The following is a 24910-nucleotide window of genomic DNA, read 5'->3' on the forward strand; positions in this document are numbered from 1 at the left end:
AAATTAAACCAAAAACTAAAGAAAAAAAAATGAATGCCGGAAAAGAGGTAATAATACATTTAAAAAGAGAGAGAAAACTATAAGAAGTGGTGGCAAAGGGAGTTCAGAAGGTAATAGTCACATGTTAAAATTCACAAATTATTTTACATAATTATAAAAAAGTGGAATACTTTCCAATACATATTTCTTCACTTTTGTGGGGATAAAGTATAAAACAAGTATTAGAATGTGGCTATTTAAACAGTTCAGGGAACAGATAAAACAAGTGGGAAAGAAATTTAGCTGGAGAAATTTAGGAAAAAGTAGTTTATGATGTAGTCTTAAGGTTATAACACAGACATACAGCCAACACTCAATAGTCAACTTCAGTTTCAAAGTTCTTACATGAAAATATTCTGAATTAGTAAGAGAAAAAATATGAACACATAGTCAATTTCATTTCATTTCAACCAAATAATGATATTATTATTTCATTTTTCTATCTACATACATAGCCTTTTGGAATATCTGTGTCCTCATTGCTTCCAGGGTCATTTTCTAAGTGTTGCTTGATTTTTTCTTCTAATCCAACAGCATCTGCTCCTTGATATTGATCAATTCTCACTTTGTTTCGAAAAAACAAAAACGTAGGTGTTGCTGATATATTGTTTGTGGCAGCAGTTCCCTAGAAGTGGCAAATTAAACACTGTTATAAATTAAAATTAATCTTAACCATTTTGAATATTCATTCTATACCTTTATGAAAGTTAAATATCACAAGCTCTAACTAAAAAAAATATGTAAGACAACATATTCCTAATTGTTAAAAAGAAGCAGACCTATTTCTAAGAGAGTTCCTACTGAGGCATAGCAATGTTACCTTTACCCACAAAAAAGAACAACCCTATTTTTTAAGTTTTACTGTAAAAATACTTCATCCAGTAGAATAATTAGCTTGCAATACAGAAATTGTGCTTTATACCCGACAGTTAACTCATAATTACACAGTATGTATTTCTCAGAATGAGCAGCCACAAAGGGTATTGCTAAGTTAACACAAACCAATGCTACTAAGAAAAAGTACATATCTGAAAAATGTTGCCTAACTACCCATAAAAAGGAGGCAATGTCTTTTGTATTGCAACCCTCACCCAATTTCTACTTTTATAGAAACAGAGAATTCCAGTCATCCACAAATGTGCAAGTTATCTTTTAAAATTCTGCCCTAACTCAATTTTATACCACAAATAAATTAGCCATTAATAACCAGTAAGAAATATGATTCAAACATTTTGTGGATAAGTATTAGAAAGTAGTTGGGGACTGGGGGTATAGCTCAGTGCTAGAGCACTTGTCTAGCATGTGATAGGCCCTGGGTTTAATCCCCAGCACCACAAAAAAAAAAAAAAAAAAAAAAAAAAAAAAAAGTAGTAAAGCAAATGTATTACTTTATATGTTCAAATACTATGAAAAGGTACCACTACATTGTTTAAAGAAAAAAACCTACAAAGAGAGCCTAGGGATATCTTCTTAGCCATGTAAGTGAAAAAAACAATTACTAACATATTAGAACAGTGCTATCCAAAATAAATATAAATCATGACCTATGAGTTATGCATGTAATTTTGAATTTTCTAGCATCCACAATAAAAAAGTAAGAAGAAACAGGTAAAATCAAATTTGCCACATTTCAAGCACTCAAAAACCGCATGTACTAGTGATTACCACACCAGACAGCAGAGTTCCAAAGGAAAGTACTTTCAGATTAGAGATAGTGAATACTATATTTAAAATAAGGGCTAGGGCTGGGGATGTGGCTCAAGCGGTAGTGCGCTCGCCTGGTATGCGTGCGGCCCGGGTTCGATCCTCAGCACCACATACCAACAAAGATGTTGTGTCCACCGAGAACTAAAAAATAAATATTAAAAATTCTCTCTCTCTCTCTCTCTCCCCTCTCTCACTCTCTCTTTAAAAAAAAAAAATAAATAAAATAAAATAAAATAAGGGCTAGTGAAGTGATACAGTCCTATAACATATGACTTAAGTACAAAAACACAGATGTGTAATGCAGGACTTACGCCAAATCCCCAAACTTCTAACTATATGATATTCTAAAAATTTTCCATACTCAGAAATGTAGCAAATACAAAGTCTCAAAAAAAAAAAAAAAATGAAGTGCTGCAAAGTCGTTCCTTAGAACTAAAAATTCTATAATTAGTATATGGAAGAACCCTCCAAAATTCTTTTTTTCCTTAAGAGTTCTACATATTTCTAAATATGCAAATACAGAACTGTCATACAGCCATTTCAACTAAGTCATCAGGGCAATTTATCTACCTACAACATTGTGTATCAATCAAGAGTAATCAGTATTTTAAAATTTCTGCTGAATATATAGTTTCAGAGATAAGATTACTAACTGATCAATTCAAATCAAATACAAGAATTCCCTGTTATGACTTTATAGTCAATCAGTGCCTTAGTAGAATAAATAAATCTAGATATTGAAAAGAATTTTTTAAAAATGTAAAACATGGAACTGCCAGGTGATCTGTTACCCTTTTTTTCCCTTTTTTTAATTGGTACATTATAGTTGTACTTATTGGTGAGATCTGTTGTTATATATGTGTACATGCACACAACATAATAATATAATTTCGCCAATATCACTCCCTAGCACTTTCCCCCTCCCTCCCCACATCTCTCACATATTGGTTCCTTTACTGATATCCCTTTGATTTTTAGGAAATCCACTCCCATCTTTGTTTTCCTTTCTCCTGTCTAGCTTTGGCATATGAGAGAAAACATGACCCTTAAACTGAGTTTAACTGATTTCACTTCACATGATGGTCACTAATTACATCCATTTTCCTACAAATACCATAATTTTATTTTTCTTTATGGAAGACTAAAACTCCATTGTGCATATATACCATGTTTTCTTTATCCATTCATCCACTGATGGATACCTAAGCTGATTCTATAGTTTGGCAATTGTGAAATATACTGCTATAAACATGGGATGCAGGGATTAGTGCAGTAAGATGACTTTAATTATTCAGGATAAATACTCAGAAGTGGTATAGCTGGGTTATAAGGTAATTCCATGCCTATTCTTTTGAGGAGCCTCCATACAGATTTCTATTGTGGTTGTACTAATTTAGTCCCACCAACAGTGTAGAAGTGTTCCTTTTTCTCCACATCCTCTCCAGCATTTATTATAATTATTTGTATTCTTTTTTTTTTTTTAAGAGAGAGTGAGAGAGGAGAGAGAGAGACAGAGAGAGAGAGAGAGAGAGAATTTTTAATATTTTTATTTTTTAGTTCTCGGCGGACACAACATCTTTGTTGGTATGTGGTGCTGAGGATCGAACCCGGGCCGCACGCATGCCAGGCGAGCGCGCTACCGCTTGAGCCACATCCCCAGCCCCAATTATTTGTATTCTTAATGACTGCCATTCTGACTGGAGTGAGATACATTCTCAGTGTACTTTGATTTGCATTTTCTTAATTACTAATGATGTTGGACAATTTTTCAGACATTTTTTTGGCCACTTGCATTTTTTCCTTTGAGAAGTATCTGTTTAGTTCCTTTGACCATATATTAATTGGATTCTTTGATTTTTTTGGTGTAAAGTTTTTTGAGCTCATTATGTTTTCTAGATATTAATTCTCTATCAGAAAAGTAGCTAACAAAGATTTTCTCCCGTTCCATGGGTTCTTTCTTTACATTGTTAATTGTTTCCTTTGCTGTGCAGACACTTTTTAATTTGATGCTGTCTCATTTACTATCAGCATTATTTCCTGAGCTTCAGGAATCCTACTGAGAAAGTTGTTAGCTGTGCCTAAAAGCTAGAGTTTTGACCCTACATTTTCTTCTCGAAAAAGTTGCATAGTTCCTGATCTAATTGAGTTCTTAATCCATTTTGAGTTGATTTTTGTACAGAGTCAGAAATAAGGTCTGGTTTCATTCTTCCTACATATGGAATACCAGTTGTCCCAACACCATTTGTTAAAAAGGCTGTCTTTCTCCAATGTATGTTTTTGCCACCTTCATCAAGGATCAGTTGACTATACCTGTGTGAGTTTGTTTCTGTGTCATCTATTCTGTACCACTGGTCCATGTAACTGTTTTAACGCCAGTATCTTATAGTTTTTGTTACTGTAGCTCTGTAGTATAATTTGAAGATGGTATTATGAGGCATCCAGCATTGCTTTTTTGGCTTAAAATTGCTTTGGCTATTCTTAATTCATATGGCTATTATTCTTCTAAATGAATTTTAAGACTCTTTTTTCTAGTTCTGTGAAGAATGTCATTGGTATTTTGATCAGGACTGCACTGAATCTATATATTGCTTTTGGTAGTACAGTCATTTGAACAATATAAATTCTGCCTATCCATGAACATGGGATCTTCTGAGATCTTCTTCAATTTCTTTTTTCTTTTTTTTTAAAGAAAGAGTGAGAGAGAGTGAGAAAGAATTTTAATATTTATTTCTTAGTTTTTCGGTGGACACAACATTTGTTTGTATGTGGTGCTGAGGATCGAACCCGGGCCGCACGCATGCCAGACGAGCGCGCTACCGCTTGAGCCACATCCCCAGCCCCCCTTCTTCAATTTCTTTCTCCAATGTTCTACAGTTTTTATTGTAGAGGGTCTTTCATCTCCTTGGTTAGACTGATTCCTAGGATTTTATTTTATTTTTGAGGCTACTATAAATGAAATTGCTTTCCTAATTTCTTTCTCAGCAGATTCACTGTTGATATTTGTGTGTATGTGTGTGTATATGTATGTGTGTGTGTGTGTGTGTGAGTGTGTGTGTTTTAAGTTGTAGATGGACCCAATACCTTTATGTTATTTATTTATCTTTATTTGGCGCTGAAGATCAAACCCAGGGCCTCATACTTTCCAGGCAAATGCTCCGCCACTCAGCCACAATCCCAGCCCAAGCTATTGTGTTTTTTTTTTTTTCTTTTTTTAAAATATCTTGTCGAACCCAGTGCCTCACCCATGCTAGGCCAGTGTTCTACCTCTGAGCCACAACCCCAGCCACAACCCCAAGCTATTGGTTTTTTAATGTTGATTTTGTAACCAGCTACTTTATCACATTTGTTTATTAGCTCTAGTAGTCTTTTTGGTAGAGTTTTTTTGGGATCTTCTGGGAATAGGATCATATCATCTACAAAGAGTGATAATTTGACTTCTTCCTTTCCTATTTTTATCCTTTTATTTCCTTATTTTTCCTAATAGCTCTGGCTAGAATTTCTAGCAACATATTAAATAGGAGTAGTCTGAGTAGACAATCTTGTCTTTTCCCAGATTTTAAAGAAAATGCTTTTAGTTTTTCCCCATTTACTATAAGGTTGGCTTTGGGTTTTCCATATATAGTCTTATGATGTTGAGGTAGTTTCTTTCTATCCTTAGTTTCTCTAGAGTTTTTATCATGAATGGGTGCTGAATTTTGTTGAAGGCCTTCTCTGTATCAATTGAGATTACTTAATGATTCTTAATTAATTCTGTTAATGTGATGAATTACATTTATTGATGTGCATATATTAAAACATCTTGCATCTCTGGAATAAAACCAATATGCAATCTTCTAAATATGTTGTTGAACACAATTTGCTAATTTTTTAAAAATATTTTTGCATCTAAGTTCATCAGGAATATTGGCCTAATCTGTTACTGTAACCATATCATATTAATTTTACATCTGGAAAAAAATACAAATCTAATACAAATACAATAATGTGCTACCTTTCATAACTAATGTAGCCAGAATGACATTCATAAAAATGATAACATTTTCCTACCTGCTAAAGGACAAAGTACTACGTGCATAAAGAGATAAACAAAAGATATTCACATTGGATTTCAAATTTATTCAAAAGTAAAAGAAAAAAAGGACTCCTCTCCCTTACCTGACACTGATGTACATCTACTTCCAAGAAAACAGCCTGAGGATATTTATTACTCATAGAACTGAAAGCTGGGGCAATCCTCAAACATGGTCCACACCTGTGGAACAGAAAAAGCAGACATTTAGTAAAATAACACCAAAGATTGTACTAATTTATATCTTAAAAGTACTTGGTAATTGAAACATAAAATAAAAACAAACTAATATATATTCCTGGCTTTGGACACATTAGTCTTTTCCACTGGGCTATTTACATATACTTGTACCAATACCACACTGTCTTAATACAAATATTTTATTAGTTCTCAGGTTTAATATTGCTAGGTCTTCCAACTGCATGGAAAGAAATTAAACAAAAACCTAAATAAATGGAGGGATATACTAAGTTCATTAACTGGAAAACTCGGTGTTTTCAAGATGTTAGTTTTCCTTTTCTTGATCTTTAGAATTAATGTAAAATTCCAGAAGTTTTCTTGTAGAAATTACCAAATTTAAATTCCAAAATTTATTTGAAAATACCAAAGACAAACTGAGCCATCTGGAGATTCAAAATTGAAGAATTTACATTACCACATATTAAGAACTACTATAAAACTTTTTAATTAGGAGTACACAGTACTGAGCCTATAGCTTAGCATACAGGCTGAGAATCTTTAATTTTCATATTTTGGGCTGGGGATATGTCTCAATGTTGAAGTGTTTGCATGGCATACAAAGGACCCTGGGTTCGATTCTCGACATTGCAAAAAGTAATAATAATAATAAAGTTTTATAGTTTGAAGCATTGTAGATTTTAGATTTTCAGATTAGTGATAACTAAATGGTAAAATCTATGCAAATATTCCAAAGTCCTGAAATTTGAAACCCATGTATTTTAAACAGAGGGTAGTCAACCCCAACCCGTACAATGATAAATAAACTCATCAAAGAAAGAATGAGGTCCAGAAACAGATCCCTCCTACATCTGATTGATGAAAAGTTGACTCAGTCGTACAGTGGGGAAAGGATGGTGTTTTCAATAAGTAGTGCTGATCAACTGGCTATTCAGATGGGGGAGGGGGGAATGAATCTGATCGCCTTACCTCACATCATATGCAAAAACCAATTCCAGATGGGAAGTATTAGAATATATTTGATAAATTTGATTGAATATATTTTAAAAATATAAACATATATTTTTTGATACCAGGGATTGAACCCAGGGGCACTTAATCACACCTCCAAATTCTTTTTATTTTTTATTTTAATAGGGCTTCGCTAAATTGCTTAGGATCTTGTATGTTGCTGAGGCTGAAGCTGACCTCAAACTTGAAATTTTCCTGCCTCAGCCTCCTGAGCTGCCATGGGGATTACAGGTGTGCACCACCATACTCCTGTATGTGAAAATACTAACGTTAAGAACTTTCATTCATTAAAAGACACCGTTAAAAAAGTGAGAAGGCCAGAAGGGCAAGACGAGAAGGGAGGGGGCAGGGGGTTAGCAATGATGGTAGAATGTGACAGACATCATTATCCAAAGTACATGTATGAAGACATGAATTGGTGTGAACATACTTTATATGCAAACATTAATATAAAGAAATGTGCTCTATACGTGTAATAAGAATTGTAATGCATTCCACTGTTATGTATTTAAAAAATAAAATCAATTAAATATTAAAATAAATAAATAAATAAATAAAAGTGAGAGGGAATTCAGATTGAGAAAAAATACTCATAAACATATCTAATATGTAAAGAACTCTAATACAGAGCTGGGGATGTGGCACAAGTGGTAGCGCGCTCGCCTGGCATGCGTGCGGCCCGGGTTCGATCCTCAGCACCACATACAAACAAAGATGTTGTGTCCGCCAAAAAAAACTAAAAAATAAATATTAAAAAATTCTCTCTCTCTCTCTCTCTCTCCCTCCCTCCCTCTCTCTCACTCTATCTTTTAAAAAAAAAAGAACTCTAATACATAAAAAAGAAAAATAATGGCATCCAGAAAAAAAAACTGTAACTTCTTGAGCAGTAATTTGCCAAATGAAATTATCCAAACAGTCAATAAAAATAAAAAAGGTATTCGACTTCAGGAGTTAGTAGGGAAATGCAAGTTAAAACCACCTCCACCAAACCAATGGTATAGAATAGAGGACACAGAGACTAATCCACAAAGTTACAACTATCTTATATTTGATAAAGGGGCTAAAAGCATGCAATGGAGGAAGGATAGCATCTTCAACAAATGGTGTTGGGAAAACTGGAAATCCATATGCAACAAAATGAAACTGAATCCCTTTCTCTCGCCATGCACAAAAGTTAACTCAAAATGGATCAAGGAGCTTGATATCAAATCAGAGACTCTCCGTCTGATAGAAGAAAAAGTTGGCTCCGATCTACATATTGTGGGGTCGGGCTCCAAATTCCTTAATAGGACACGAATAGCACAAGAGTTAATAACAAGAATCAACAAATGGGACTTACTTAAATTAAAAAGTTTTTTCTCAGCAAGAGAAACAATAAGAGAGGTAAACAGGAAGCCTACATCCTGGGAACAAATTTTTACTCCTCACACTTCAGATAGAGCCCTAATATCCAGAGTATACAAAGAACTCAAAAAATTAGACAATAAGATAACAAATAACCCAATCAACAAATGGGCCAAGGACCTGAACAGACACTTCTCAGAGGAGGATATACAATCAATCAACAAGTACATGAAAAAATGCTCACCATCTCTAGCAGTCAGAGAAATGCAAATCAAAACCACCCTAAGATACCATCTCACTCCAGTAAGATTGGCAGCCACTATGAAGTCAAACAACAAGTGCTGGCGATGATGTGGAGAAAAGGGTACACTTGTACATTGCTGGTGGGACTGCAAATTGGTGCGGCCAATTTGGAAAGCAGTTTGGAGATTCCTGGGAAAGCTGGGAATGGAACCACCATTTGACCCTGCTATTGCCCTTCTTGGACTATTCCCTGAAGACCTTAAAAGAGCATGCTACAGGGATACTGCCACATCAATGTTCATAGCAGCACAATTCACAATAGCTAGACTGTGGAACCAACCCAGATGCCCTTCAATAGATGAATGGATAAAAAAAATGTGGCATCTATACACAATGGAGTACTATGCAGCAATAAAAAATGACAAAATCATAGAATTTGCAGGGAAATGGATGGCACTAGAGCAGATTATGCTTAGTGAAGCTAGCCAATCCCTAAAAAACAAATACCAAATGTCTTCTTTGATATAATGAGAGCAACTATGAACAGAGCAGGGAGGAAGAGCAGGAAGAAAAGATTAACATTAAACAGAGACATGAGATGGGAGGGAAAGGGAGAGAAAAGGGAAATTGCATGGAAATGAAGGGAGACCCTCATTGCTATACAAAATTACTTATAAGAGGTTGTGAGGGGAATGGGAAAATAAACAAGGAGAGAAATGAATTACAGTAGATGGGATAGAGAGAGAAGATGGGAGGGGAGGGGAGGGGGGATAGTAGGGGATAGGAAAGGTAGCAGAAAACAACAATTACTAATAGGGCATTATGTAAAATTGTGGATGTGTAACCGACGTGATTCTGCAATCTGCATTTGGGGTAAAATTGGGGGTTCATAACCCACTTCAATCTAATGTATGAAATATGATATGTCAAGAGCTTTGTAATGTTGTGAACAACCAATAAAAAAATAATAATTTTCTGTAAAAAATAAAACCACCTCCACCAAAATAAGTAAAACAAGAAAGAATGAACTGTTTTTAAGAATGTGGAGCAACTGAACTTTCATATACTGTTTGTGACAGTGCAAATTAGAATAAGCATCTTTTGGGGTTAAAAAAAAAGGAATTGGCAGTATTTCCTAAGCTAGACATATACCTACCTACCAATGACCATTCCCAGAGTATATCACCAACAAAAATGTTAACCTTACGGCACATGAGAAAAAAATTAATGATAGTAATATTCTTAGCAGTAAATAACAAGAAATCTACTCACATTCTTATCAATATTAGAATGAGTAAATTATAGTCATTTATACAATACAATACTATGCAACAATGAAAATAACTGATGTAAAATCTCAAGAGAAAGAAGAAATTTCACAAAAATAAAAACTACACAGCATATACTCTTATGAATCCCATTTACACACACTTCAAAATAGGCAAAATAATTCAATGATTTATAAATCAGGACAATGGTTACCATTGTGAGATTTAGTGACAGGAGGGAGATTTCTGGAAGCTAGTAATGTTTTGTTTGTCTGGGAGGTGATTACACTCGTGTGTTCAGTTTGTAAAAATTCACTGAATTATACCTTTATAATTGGGCACTGTGCACATTATAACTCAATAAACATGAGAAAAACCTTGGTTTTAGCAGACAGGGATGTTAGAAAAAGCAAATTCTACAGCACAAAATGAAAACAAATACTAAGTCAAGTCACGATTAACCCCATTCTTAACATATTCAGCATTTTTGTCCTGTGTCATCATAAAACCTCACACCAAAAAGCTAAGAAAATAACTATGCAGTTCTTAAGCACTAAATTTATTGTTTCTGAAAAAAAGAATATTTGGATCTAAGAATCCTCAGGCTCAGAAACACATGTACAGTCAACCAAAACTATCTCTATGATCATATTTTGATACTATATATGTATGAAAATGCAAACTATATATGTAAATACGTAGAAAAAAATTAGGCAAGACATAACAAATAGTTAACACTAATTACTTCTACAATGTGGAACTGGAAAAGAGAATTTAGATATGAATTTTTTTCAAATATCCATAATTCTGTTTCCTTCTTTTTAATGATAAAATGGCATTTTTATTTTTTAAAAAATTAAATGAATTGAAAACAGAATTTAACATTAACTGAATTTAAACACATACTCATGCTGACACAATATATCCGTTTCTGAAAACTGCCATACTGCAAAACCATGCACTCAAAATATGAGGATTTATGAAAAATAGAAACTTGAGGCAAAGCACTTGAAACTATGTAACTAGATCACCAAGAAAAACAGTAATAACTTGGACTCAGGAAATAGGTGGACATCCCAGCAGGTAGGCTACCTCAGAGGATATTTTAAATGAACAAAACAGTCAAGTGGAAACAGGTATTGTGATAGTACAGGTGGAAATAGGGCTCTGAATCAGTGGGACTGCCACTGAGAGAAACAGGAGGAAATGCAACCCTTCTGGAGAACAAGTGTTCAGTATAGGTGCTCATATTTAATTTTATTAACTTTTTTAAGTTAAAGCTGAATGGGAAACTGCCTATATGGCTGAGGGCTTTTCTTCTTTTAACCAAAGGTTTTATTTTTATTTCTGCTCTTCACTATTTAGGAAGAAAATCATACAGAAAACCAACACAATTTCCACATTATATACATATCACCTCTCAACTATTGATCAATCATCAATGAGTTAACCGTTGTTGAAGAAACATCCTGTAGCTGAACTGACTGACTGTACTAAAATGTTACCATTCAAATAATTATTTCAAGAATTAACCTGATTTAAATATTTTGTTTAATTTTACTTAGCCATCTTGGGTTACATCTTCAGTCAAAATTCAAAATAAGTAACAAAACAGAGAAGCACAAATACATACAAAAGTATACATGTATATGGCAGCATGTTTTCATGACAGTCATTCAAATAAATTGATTCTAAATAAGATGTTTGCCTTCTCTAACATGAGCATTCAAGAGTAAACAAATTTCAGCGTTGAGGAGCAAATTTCTGTAGTAGAGCATATGTTCAGCATGAGCAAGGCTCAGATTCAATTCCTAGCACCAACCTTCCCCGCTGCCAAAAAAAAAAAAAAAAAAAGGAAAAAAAGAAATAAATTTCCATTATAGCTGAGTTCAGGAACAAGTATAAAATAAAGATTTGATTTTCCAAAAACATTTTCTAGTTCTAAACTATTGTATACCAGTAAATTTGAATTTCAAAATTAAATTGCTCTCTTAACAACCTTGATTAGCAGCCCTGCTCATGGGTTAGGAGTTTTGATCTTGTTGCAAAAGGGTCCAGAGATCAATCACCTAGGCCAGAGATTTACAAATGGAAAAAAAAAAAAAAAAAAGCTTATGTTTAGTCTGATACATAAAATGGATATGTAAGAAGGATTTTAATTTTAAATTATGCTTTTAGAGGGGAGAATACAGAAAATGAACTTCTAGCCTTCTACAATATACAAAGAACAAACTCAAAAAACTAAAATTTTTAAAACTAGTGTAACTTATAAGAACTTACAATCTTTTAAGAACTGAAGACCAGAAAAAGTTAAATATCTTACCAAGGATCCAACACCCTAGTTAGTGGCAGGGACACAATCAGAGCAGTCAATTCCTAAATCCAATCCAACATCAGCCTTCTTTGAAAGCACTATATTAGGTTCTTATTAATAAGGCTTTTCTTTACAACTATAATTCAATTTTATGAACTTGTTAACTATTCTTCCCTATTTGTTACAATAGCCCATGCTCTATCTTTAGCAACACAGCTTGTATAAACATACAGATGGAAATGGATAAAGGAAACTTATGTGCTTTCTAAAGTCATATTTAAAAGTATTATTTTTCGTCCTGGGTGTGGTGGCACAGGACTATAATCCCAGCAGCAACCAGAGACTCAGGAGGCTGAGGCAGGAGGATTGCAAGTTCAAAGGCAGCCTCAACAATTTATCGAGGGCTTATGTAACTCACTATCTCTAAATAAAATATAAAAAAGGGCTGGGGATATGGCTCAGTAGTTAAGCACTCCTGGGTTCAAACTCCAGTACCAAAAAAAAAAAAAAAAAAAAAAAAAAGTATTATTTCTCTGGAGCATATAACTTCAAAATAAGCAATTTATAAATGTACCAAAACTAAGGGTTGCTATTAATTACATAAAATAGGTAACATTCATTGGGCACTTAACTATATTACAAAACTCACAAGATTCCTAAAGTGCTATCACTTAATTTAAGCTTTTCAACTCTCAAGACCATTGAAATACTGAGCCAGAATTTGATCCCAGATCCCAACTGTTAACCATTATTCCCAAAACTCCAAAACAGCAAAGTACAGGACGGCTTTCATTGTTACTTATAAATCAATTGCTAAGATCAAACTATTTATATGCTACTAAAAGGAAGCCAAACTACAATACTGTATTTTTCATTTCTTATAAAGTTTAAATGCAGCAAAACTAATATAAAATGTTAAAATTCAGGGGTGTAGGGATTTTGACTTGCTGATAATTATCTATATTTCATATAACTGTTGGTTAGATAGGTGTAATCACTTGAAATGTCATCAAACTGTATACTTCAATAAGTGGTACACATTTTTATATATACTTTAATTAAATTTTTCAGAAAAAAATAAACCTTCAATTAAAAAGTTTACTTAAAGGCCTCAATATGTCCTTAAAGATTAGTCTTAGAACTTACCTACTTTACTCACTAACATTATGGGCCTGGTTCCTACAAACTGTCAAGCCTGCTAACATTTTCTTTTAGTTAAGTACCTTCAGTTCTCAGCAATTTGAAAATATGCAGTATTTTATATTATATGTAACTTATACATACGTATGTGTCTGTCTGTCTTCTCTCTCTCTCTCTCTCTCTCTCTCTCTCTCTCTCTCTCTCTCTCTCATTTGGACAAACTACATGACCACTACATCCTTCTTCCACAGTGACAATGATACCTAACTACAAAGTAAAGCCTGCTTTAAGAAAATTGAAACATTGTCTACAAAAGTGATACATCCACCATTTCAAGATAAACATCATACAGGATAAATATCATACATACATATCCACAAACTATAACAAAAATAGCACTGCTTATAATAATTTTCCTTCCACTAAAATACTGTTTTTAAATATAACAGCTTTTGAACAACCCATGTTTTATAATTATGCTTACATAATGCCATTCTGGTAATGGAAGTTTCCTTAATAGATATGTTTCTCCACTTTTCTCACTCCAATTAATAAGTATTTATTACTTTCTCACCTCTTCCTCTGCTATGGTAAGGGGGAAAATATCACTTAGGACAAAAGTATAAAAATTCCAACTAACCAGAATTAGAAAAGTAAGACTCCTTGATGGAATCTTCTCTTTTTTTTTCTACCATGGCCTCTACACTTTAAAAATGTACAGGTATTCCCTTATTATAAGACAAAGGAATTACAAAATTGTTAAAGCTGAGAAGACACATTTATAGAATTAAGTATTTTTTTAGACATGTCTTAGAAATCATCTAACTATCATGAATCATCTAACTTCTTCAATTTAATAAAATGAAAGTTCACATATCATATGAGTAATATATACCACCCTAATAAATCCAACCTGCTACCCTTTTTTAACTCTGTGTGAGGCTGGTCCAAAAATATGTCCTAACTCGTTTGTTGCTGTTGTTTCACTTTTATTTGCATTTATTTTATGCTGCTGTGCCTATTGTTTTTGTTTCTTCATTTTCTTTTGGGGTATCTTTTTCTTCTGTGCAACCTCCTCTTCTTGTTTAGGAACAATTTGTTCCTTTTCAATGAGGATCATCTCAATGCGACAGAGGGAACTCACGTATGGGTTAATTGGACCATGAACTCTCTAAGTACAGCAATACATCCTGGGTGCTTTGCTCACCTGGATATTTTCAATGACCAGAGAATCTACATCTAAACCCTTAAGTTCAGCCATTTCTCTGCATTTTTAAACATGTGCATCAAAAATTCAGCACTCTTTTTGGGCCACTGGACCCTATGTTCAGCCCTTATATTTGGCCTAGGCACACATCCCAACTCCATCACTGTAACTTTGGAATAGCACACATTGGTTCTTTAAAGTGATATCTTTCAGATGTTTGCTGGCTTTTTGGCTATGCATAGACTGTGATGGCCTTCACAGTTTCCCGGGTGTCCTTAAAATGAATGTGAAGACTTGAACCTCTTGATTCGCATGATTTTGTGGAGTTTTCTGGGTCAAGAGAATAACAAACCATTTTCACAGATCATCTCAGGCTGCTAATAGGAAGAGCTAACTTTTTTAAAAATCTATATGCAACGCTCATTCCCCTAAAACTGTCTAATCCTAATGCCACCATTTATATATTCAACAGTTGAACATTTTTGACATTCAAAATACTGCTTTATATTCATAAAATTACTTGGTTGAGAAAACATGTTACATAAACTGATATCAGGAGTAGATTTCTCCAGGCTAACATATGTATAAATAATGCCAGAGGTCAAGGGGAAATCTCTAAACCCTCTAGGTACTGACATTCATGGTGTGTGTGTGGGGGGGGGGCCGGGAATCTATCAGTAAATATGAACACTAGCTGAATCTTGGTTCTCAATGCCTAGTTACAACCTGTCATTTTCACAGTACAACATTATCATACACCCAAAATAACAGATTCATCAGCTCTGTTACGTATACATTTTGTTGAGATCTACCAAAGACAGTTAACATCTTTCAAGATCCTTGTCATCCTAAATTATAAATTCCCAAAACGGAATTTGATCAAACTAGATGTCTGGTCACTCGTCTATCTGTAATATATATGTTTCGAACTATAATTTATGTATGCAATTATAAATCCAACGTAGTCAGAGGAGCCTAAGGCACAACCAAACAAGGAACAAAACGATAAGGACATTAAAAAGAATCTTAATCCAACATTAACTTAATGTAAAATGCACTACCCGAGCCTTAAAACCACGCATTAGTAAGATCAGTTGGAGAGCCCCATCTGAATCTGCCAAAGGCTTCACAAAGATGCAGGTGATGGAGGAAATGAAAGTGTTTGGAAAATTAAACTTCTAGAGAGTTGCTAAGATGCAAATGACAGCTTGCTCTCCTGGACAGGAGCAAATACCGAAGGCTGGAAGGTGTCGCGGGCCGAATTCTACTGAGGTCTCTGCTCAGGGCAGGGATCTCCGGAGCTGAGGGAGATGGCCAGCCAGGGCTCCGGGCAGGTCTGGAAGGCCCCGGTGCATAAACAGAGGCTCCTATCCGAGGGCTGAGGCCTAATCCTGACAGCGGCCTGGGGCTGCGGCCATCATCGGACCCTCCAGAGCAAAGGACAAGGAAACTTGGGCCCGGAAAGAGTGAAAGGAAAGCACAGGTCGATAGACGCGGGCCCACGGTGCTCCCACCCGGCCTCACCCTCTCATGGTGAACTTGACCACGGCGAGTCTGGAGCCCGCGCCGCTCAGCTCCGGCTGGAAATCAGGGTCGCTCCCGACCGGCTTCACTCCCACCATCCTCACAGAGAGCTTGGCAGGGCAGCCGAGACGCCTCCGGCTTCAAAACTGAATGAGGAGACAACCCGGGAGAGGAAGGAGAGAGGCTTAGGAAGGCTGAGGCCTGGACAGTGGAGCTGACGACAGCGGAGTCTCCTCCCGGGGATCTCAGTGCCGAGTCACGCCAAGGAGCTGAGCGGCCGAGGGGGCGGGGACGGGAAGGGGGAGGGGAGAGGCGCGGAAAGGAAAGGCTCCGGCACCCAGAAGCCACCGCGCGGCCCGGCCGCGGGCGCTTGCGCTCTTGACGTCATTTCCGTTTAGGCGTCCATCGCCCAATCCTAAAACGCGAAGTATGGCCCCACCCTCGACTGAGGAGCCACACGCTCTCCGAAAGGGGCAGGCGCAGGCGCGTAGCAGTCACACACCTACTGCAGTCCGCGAGTTAGAGAAGTTTGTGTGTTCCTACTTTTCCAGACGAGGAGGTTTTATTTGGGTTTTGCGTGGAGTGGGACAGGAAGAGAATTGCCCCATTTTCTTTGAGATTCATGGTAGCTGCCTAAGACCATAAGGCGGACTGAGGGTGTAGCTCGGTGGCAGAGCATTTGCGTAGCATGATCAAGGCGCTGTTTGACCCCCAGTACCAAAAAGAAGGGGGGAAAGATCATAAGGCCACATCGGGAGGAACTTTGAGGACGGTTCTTTCCTATCTCGGGGCAGGTCACTATACACAAGACAGGTCAAAGTTAAGAACAATAATTTACGGATCTCATTACTTAATGGCGCTCTCCGTGAAGTCATTCAGAAAGTGCGCCAGAAGGACGAAGACCTGTCAAATCTAGTGCTACAAACAACAGTTAACTAACAATATCGAGGACATTGAAGAGAACCGGTGAAGATAAATGAGATGGGGGGAGGGACAAGGTAAGCACTAGGAGACGTGAGTTGAGTCTTTTCTTTTTAAATATTTATTTAGTTGTAGATGAACACACAGTATCTATTTATTTTTACGTGGTGCTGAGGGTCGAACCCAGTGCCTCACACATGCGAGGCAAGCACTTTACCACTGAGCTACAGCCTCAACCCCAAGTTGAGTCTTGAAAGAAGGGTTTAATTAAGATGTCAAGAGACTATAGGAATATGCAAGCAAAAGGGACCAACCAATGCAAATGTGTTGCTTGATTACAATAGATAATATTTAACACATGGACAGGCAAGATACAAGTTCTCTGTACTTACTGGCTCATTTAATTTTCATAGGATATCAGCACAGTATAATGACGTTAATAGACAAATTGGCAGAAGTTTTCTTAATATATGCAACAGCACTATTTTATGGGTATGAGCAATCCATTAACTTCTCCGAACCTCAACTTCCTTGTTTGTGTGAATTGTATTAACACCTGCTTTCTAGGATTGTGAGGATTGATGATTATAATTATACACAAAAAACGAAATATGAGATAGTAAAAAAAATGTTCATAAACAATGGTGTTTTTGTCAGCTAGAGCTGTCATAGCATAGAATGAGTGGCTGAGTGGCTTAAACTTCAGAAATTTACTTCTCACAGTTCTGGAGACTAGAAGTACAAAATCAAGGTGCTTCTAGGGTTGGTTTCTCCCGAGTCCTGTCTGGTTGACTTTTGGGTGTGCGCACACTTGTTCATTTCATTGAGGAGATCAAACCCAGGGCCCTATGCATACTATGCAAGTGCTCTACCGCGGAGCTACAGCCCCATCCTTTCTCAATGACATTCATGGGGGGGGGGGCTGGGGATTGAACTCAGGGGTGCTTTGCCACTGAACTGTATTCCCAATCCTTTTTATTTTGAAACAAGTTCTTACTAAATTGCTGAGGTTGGTCTCAGACTTGTGATCCTCCTACCTCAGCTGTCTTGAGTCCCTGGAATTACAGACACCGTGCTCAGCCTTATTAAATGTTATATGGCTACGTTCTCATTGGATCTTCACATGATTCTTTTTCTGTGTGTGCTCATATACATAGTATTGGTCTCTTTCTCTTATAAGCGTGTACCATTTCTATTAGATTAGATCCCTACCCTCATGACCTCATTTTTACCACAATGACCTCCTTAAAGACGCATTTCCAAACACAGTACAGTACATTAGAGTTAGGACTTCAACCTATGATTTGGGGGGTTACCCAGTTTAGTTATAACAGGTGGATTATTATTCTCAGCTGTCCTTCCAGTTGTGTCTAAAAAACAAAAAGTGTCTAAAATAACAGTTTACTATTATGAAGGGGAAAACATAACTTATGAAATCAAAGCCTTAGCAATCTATGGATTACTGAGAACAAATGTGAAAAGAAGCATTAAAAAAGGTCTGACTGGGGCAGAATGGTGGTTGTTATCCTTACTTAATTAATGAAAAGGTTGACATTCAGATATGTGTGCCATTGGTTCAGAGTTATACAATTAAGTAGTTGTGTAGCTTTCTCTGGGTGTCACTCAGCGTTATATAGAAACCGACTATGTATGTGCATGGAAACATTTAGCAGATGTTATCCTGAGGTAATGCTGTTTTAAATTTTTTTTTCTTGTCTATATTTTCTAAGTTTCTTCAATAATTATAAACCACATGTATAATAATAAAAAGAAGGGACAGCTGCAAAAAAGACCTACACAAGAATTCTACAAAGATAATCTGAGTAGCTAAAGCAAAAATGATATTCACAGTTAATTAGGCTCCCCATGTCACATAACTACTGTTTAATATCATTAAGTAAAATTAAACATTTAGTGAGTGGAATTTTCCCCCAGTTAATATTTTTCTTTGAAATTCTTGTATGCCACCCTGAAAATTCCATTTCCTGAAATTTCCATGAAAATTACAGAAAAATCTTGAAGACTCAAAAACCTCTGCAAAGATGACTTGTGATTATTCTTAGACAGATGTGGAACACTTTCCCCATTCCCGAGAGTAATATTCAGAGGTGCCAAATGTGCTGCACATAAACTGGCCCCTCCCCATTCCCTTGGCTCGTCCCTGGTAGGCCTTTGAAGCCACATTTCCCATGGAATCTTGTTTCAGATTCAGAATACATTCAGTGGATCTACTACCAGAGTCAGCATTGTAGCTGAAACCTATTTGCATTCCCACACTTTATTATAAATGTAATATCCTGAAATTCATATTCTTGTGAGTTCACTAAAATGTAGGTTCCCAGTTGCATACCTAGAGATTCCAATTCATTAGAACTGGAGTTGATCCGGGACTCTGCATTTTAATAATCACCCAGGGTACTGATGCAAGAAGTCTATATTTTGGGGAACATTTGGTAGTAATTTGTCTACCATATACATAACATTTACAATGCACTTACTATATACATGGTATCGTGAAAATACTTTGAAACAACCCTCTTCATAGGAGTATTGAAAGAAAGACCAGACACTTTAACAAAAGCTAGTTAAAATAAGTGCCATAGCAAAAGTATAGATAATGTACCATAGCAGCTCCAAAAACGGAGAGATGATTTCCTGCTGGAATGAGCGGAGAAAGCCTACGAAGGAACATGTTTTAGAGAAACATAGGAAAGAAAAGCATTAATGTCTTCACTTCAAAGAAGTGACTCCTGACTGTCTTCTCAACTTATCAAGAATATAATTTGCTTCAGAGTCGCCCATTCTTATCAGGTTCAGCCAGTCACTAGAGCAAGGCCTTCTATCATAATAGTTCATTATTACCATGGGTTCACTGTGCTAAATGAGATATGTTGTACATGTATCTCTCTCCTATAGTCTTATGTACATAGTAGGTCCAAAATACTGGTTGAATAAATGAATGACCAGAAAGCACAATAAGAGTATTGGTTCTCAAAATCATGAGTACAAGAAATACTACTTTGTTTTCTGTCATTCAATTTTATTTTGACCCTGAATCTCCATTGTCCTGCTCCATCTAATTAGAACAAAACCTCAACTGGCCTCTTCCTCTCCCTGCTTCAGATATTGTGCCAATTTTCTGTGGTTGGGGTTAAGAGCAGGACATTAGAGTGCAGTTTTTAGGATTATCATCTGTCTCCTCTTGGAACATACTACAGAAGCTCACTGACAATTTCAAAAGCCAAGTAAGGTATTTCCCAGATATATAAAAGAGTTTTTCTTCTGAAATTTGTATCTGAGGTGAAAAAGTCATTAAACTGGAGTTTCTATTAGGAAGCCCAAATATTTAGAAATATATTTCAGAACACTTCAACCTCTGCAATAAAATGTATAATTTTATTTATTTTAATTTTTTGCAGTGAGGATTAAAATCCAGGGGAGCTTTAACTGAGCTACATCACCAGCCCTTTTTTATTTTGAGACAAGGTCTTGCTTAGTTGCTGAGCCTCCAACTTGCAATCCTCTTGCCTAGCTCCCAAGTTAAAGGCATGTATCACTGCACCTGGCTTCTGTGAACTTTTTAAGAGTATGTTCTGGATTTGCCTTAGCCAGTTCCCACTGTTGTAACAGAATATCTTAGACCTGGTGCTTAAAAACCAAACATGTATTTCTTGCTGTACTGAGGGCTAGCAGAACCAGCATGTGGCTCTGTTGCTGTTTCGCAGATGACTATCTTCTTTTATCCTCCCATGATGGGAAGAAAGAGAGGAAAAGCAAGCTTTCTTCTGCCTTTCTCTGGTCTTTTCTAATTCCATGATGAGGGTTCCTCATGATGCCATTTGGGTACCTCCCAAACACCTCACACCCAAATGGCATCACATTGTGGGGTAGATTTTTAACATATAAATGGGGGCACAAAATTTAGTCTATTGTTGAAATTAACTCTTTAGAAGTAAAATCTCTACATAACTAACAATCCATGTTTCACTTGGAGAGCACTTTTTGCTTGTGGTAGCAGCCCAGTTATTGACTAGCTAGAAAAGACTGACAGCAAAAGAAATGATTAAAATCTTAATAAAGATTTTTATTGTGTTCAAAGCCCTCTCTCAGGCTTGTCTTGGAGCAAATCCTTGTGTGTGCATATGTGCACACACCCCCTCATCATTCAGTCCATTCTTAAGTTACTTATCTATACGTCCAAAGGCTAGATACTGAAGAAATTCAATAAAAATAAAATTTTATCTTAATGGCTTTTCTACAATAAGAAGTGATTATTTACACAATGTTAAAAACAATATTTCCTACCCAAATTCAGAATATTAATATTGGAAGAGAAGTAGGAGGGTCACACCCACAACTGGCAGAAAGTTCCAAGATAATCAGTTCTCACAATGGTGGTTGTATCTATGTCCCCACCAAAATGTGAGCAAATTGGCCACAAGAACCAGGTTTTTGTATTTCCTGCATAGTGCCTAAGCAGTGCCTAAGCAGATTGTCTATTGGTGTTGAATAAGTAACCCATTTCACCTTCGTGAATTACATTTAGGATAAGCAAAGTAAAATACAAATTTTATGAAGATGGAAGTAAAGTTAACATGCTATTGTCACTATCCACTTCACCTCAGATTACTGTGGCATAAATGCCAAGCATCGTATAATTTCATCCGTAAGTATTTCAACCAGCATTGTAGAAGGGATCCTTTTTAAAAATCATAATCAAAATGACATTACTACAGGGCTGGAGATGTGGCTCAAGCGGTAGCGCGCTCGCCTGGCATGCGTGCGGCCCGGGTTCGATCCTCAGCACCACATACAAACAAAGATGTTGTGTCTGCCGATACTAAAAAATAAATATTAAAAAACTTCTCAAAAAAAAAATAAATAATTTTTTTAAAAAAATGACATTACTACACATAATATATTTAAAAATTTCTTTTATATTATTATATTTTATATTTATATTAGTGTTAAAATTTCCCATCTTTCTCCTGATTTACTTTGTAACTTATTTGAATCAATATCAAAATGAGGTATCTCATGTCTCTTTCCTTTCTTATGCCTCTTAAATCTCTCTTTCATTAAAATTTTGTTTAGTCTTTACTTTTGTCCAGTTTTTTTAGATGAAAAATTGAAACTGAAAGAAAGGTTGCAAAAGGACGTACAATGAAGACTGCAGATTTATCAATTGTTAAGATTGTTCCATGGAGCAACTTGGGAAGCAGACTCTGAGATGCAATGATGATTCCAAAAGGTTTATTGGGGAATAACAACCTGAGAGGAAAGAGGGAGAAGCAGAATTGATCAGAGAGAGGCTATGGCAGACTCCACTAACCCAAGAGAGCGCTCCAGGGCAGATTGTCTATAAGAAGACTCCTTCTTGGGACAGAAAGAGCCAATAAGCCTTAATACACTTCCCTTGCACATTGACCAGGGTTCCCCAGGAGAAGCATGCCTCTGGCCACCTTCTCTTGATTCATTTATTCATTAACCTGCTTCTCAAAGTAAAGCGACCAGCTGAGGCAACACCAAAGAAAGAACAGTGACCAAAGTAGGTGGGAAGTGGCTCTTCCTTGACAGGGAATCTGGATAGTGCATCTCTGAGTTTCCCATGATCCTCTATCTGCACTGCGTTGATCCCCTTCTCCATGCAGATTTGGGATGTAGCTCTTCCAGGGTTCTGCAGGTTCTCTCTTCCTGAAGGGAAACCTTGAAGAGCAGGGCGAATAGGACGGTCTCAAGCCCCTGTTGCTGCATTGGTGATGGACACTTATCACCTCCTTTACTATCCTAATTTCCCCTTGCAGATCCTGGAAGTTTGTTGAGGTAATTCCAAATTTTCTTTGGCTAGGACTTTTAGCACCCCCAATCTTCCCTCCTTCTACAAAGAAGGCCTGAATATGGAGCAACTAGAGATATTTCTAGAAAAAGGCAACATGTTACTTGGAAAGAAATGGTTTGATTCAGTAGAAGTCATGAGATAGGGAGAAAAAGAGAATTCTTACCAGTGGATTTTCACGTCATGTGAGAAAGTTCAAAGGGAAGCTCTTAATTACACAAGGGAGTTTAAATTACACAAAAATCACACAAAGAACATATGTTAAGCTCCTCTACTGCAACATGATAAAGTGTGAGGACTCTCAAAGTGAGCATGAGCCCCTAACTGATGTGACTTATAGGAGAATGGATAACCTAAGAAAAAGATATTATTAGCAAAGTGTGAGGCATTTGGGGGCACACCAAATTAATTACAGTCTATATGAGGAACAAAAAGAACAGCATTGTGAAATAATCAGAAAATGACAGTAACAATGAGATCATTGTCACATTGCTGGGCCATGTGGTCATCTCTCTTTTTTGAAATTTATAAGTGGAGGAACAAGTCTCTGCCTTTGGGAGAGCTAACTTGGAACCCAAGAAGTCCAGAAAGGCTTGGTGTGTTGTAGGGTGATTTGCTACTAAATTCTAAAGACAAAGTGATTCCTGCATTTTATTTAATGTCTCTAGTGTGATCAAAGCCCTATCCCTTACCTTGTGGGTTCTATTTATTGTTCTCTTGCAGTGACAACTATACATTTTTGGTTAAAATGACAATGACAATAGGGGCTGGGGATGTGGCTCAAGCGGTAGCACGATCGCCTGGCATGCGTGGGGCGCTGGGTTCGATCCTCAGCACCACATACAAATAAAATAAAGATGTTGTGTCCACCGAAAAACTAAAAAATAAATATTAAAAAAAATTTAAAAAAAATGACAACAACAATATCTCCCTTTCCTCCTTACCCCCCTGTGTTTCCCATTTAACTTACATGGTACATTGCTGCCAAATTAATATTTGTGGCAGGCATACCGTAAGATGACACACCCCTGATCCCAATAAGTCACATCTTTGTATGAACCTCTCTTCTGGAGAGCAGGTGAAACCTATTGCTTGCTTACCAGTAGAATATGGCAGAGCTACCAGGCTGCCCCTCTCTTATTTAGGATACTATCTATATGTACGTTTATATATCCGGATCGCTATCTGTACCTATGTCAATATGACTCCTTCTTTCTTGGGTTCACTTCATTCTCCTTGCTGGCTTTGAAGAAGTAAGCTGCCATGTTGAAAGAAGGCCTTTGATAAGGTCATGTGTTAAGGAACTGTGGCCTCCAGGACCTGATGGCCACTTCCAGCTGATTTGTCAGTAAGAAGCCAGAGCCCTTAGTCACTTAGCAACAAGGAAGAGAAGGAGACAGTATGAGTTTGGAATTAGATTCTTCTCCAGTTAAGTCTCCAGATGAGACTGTGGTGGTACGCTTGTGAAAGCATGAGGACAGAAGTCGTGCCTGAACTCTTTTTCTTGGAAGTGGAGGCAATAAATTTGTGTGGCTGTAAGTCACTGAGATTGTGGCAATTTGTTATAAAGCAATCAAAAATGAATATAACATTATTAGGAAAAGTATTGCTCTATATATTGGTTGAAATTATCCAATTATTTTGTTAGTGTCTTTGGAATAAAGTACAAAAAGCTTAAATCACTTTTTAAATTATTATTGGGTCTGGGCCAAACCTGATAAAGTCCCTACCAACCCAAAAGAGCATCAAGGCAAAGGTTGCCTGTTAGAGGAGTCCCCCACAGGGTGGAAATAGCTAGACCCTAAATCTACATTTTCCCATATGTCTACTTCATTCCCTGTATTACCCTCAAATTTAATTGTTGAGCATTTATAGCCATGTGTTACATTTCAATATTGGTGCCAAAGATTTCTTCTTTTAAAGTTTATCCTATCCTAAATCATTTCCATTTTTCTAGACCTTTATAATATCTAATGTTATTACACTTCCTTACTCCCACCTAGGAGTATTTCATTGCCTTTCTTCCCTATTCCTTACTTGTGCATTTTTCGTACTGTAGCATAGTATAGCTTATACATCTTGGTGGATG

At 36.5% G+C, this 24910-nt stretch overlaps 1 protein-coding gene and 1 pseudogene across 7 annotated transcripts in view; both read right to left on the reverse strand.

Annotated features, from left to right (window-relative positions):
* Positions 1-16364, reverse strand: part of TXNL1 (thioredoxin like 1) — a 34234-nt gene extending 17870 nt beyond the window's left edge. For all 6 annotated transcript variants that reach the window (XR_014018322.1, XR_014018323.1, XM_081263189.1 and 3 more), the window contains exons 1-3: positions 16065-16364; positions 5902-5998; positions 491-664 (exon numbers count right to left, since the gene is read on the reverse strand). Coding sequence is in view for 4 of the 6 variants with exons in the window: in XM_081263189.1 (XP_081119315.1) it covers positions 491-664; positions 5902-5998; positions 16065-16162 (369 nt within the window). In the remaining 2 variants the exon portion in view is untranslated. The remainder of the gene's footprint in view (positions 1-490; positions 665-5901; positions 5999-16064) is intronic.
* LOC308632063 (large ribosomal subunit protein uL22-like) lies at positions 14352-14895 on the reverse strand (annotated as a pseudogene). Its single transcript has one exon. The product of its transcript is annotated as a large ribosomal subunit protein uL22-like (transcript).
* Positions 16365-24910: the final 8546 nt, after the last annotated feature.

This window comes from Spermophilus citellus (assembly GCF_964194105.1).
Source record: "Spermophilus citellus genome assembly, chromosome: 12".
NCBI classification, from domain to species: Eukaryota; Metazoa; Chordata; class Mammalia; order Rodentia; family Sciuridae; genus Spermophilus; species Spermophilus citellus.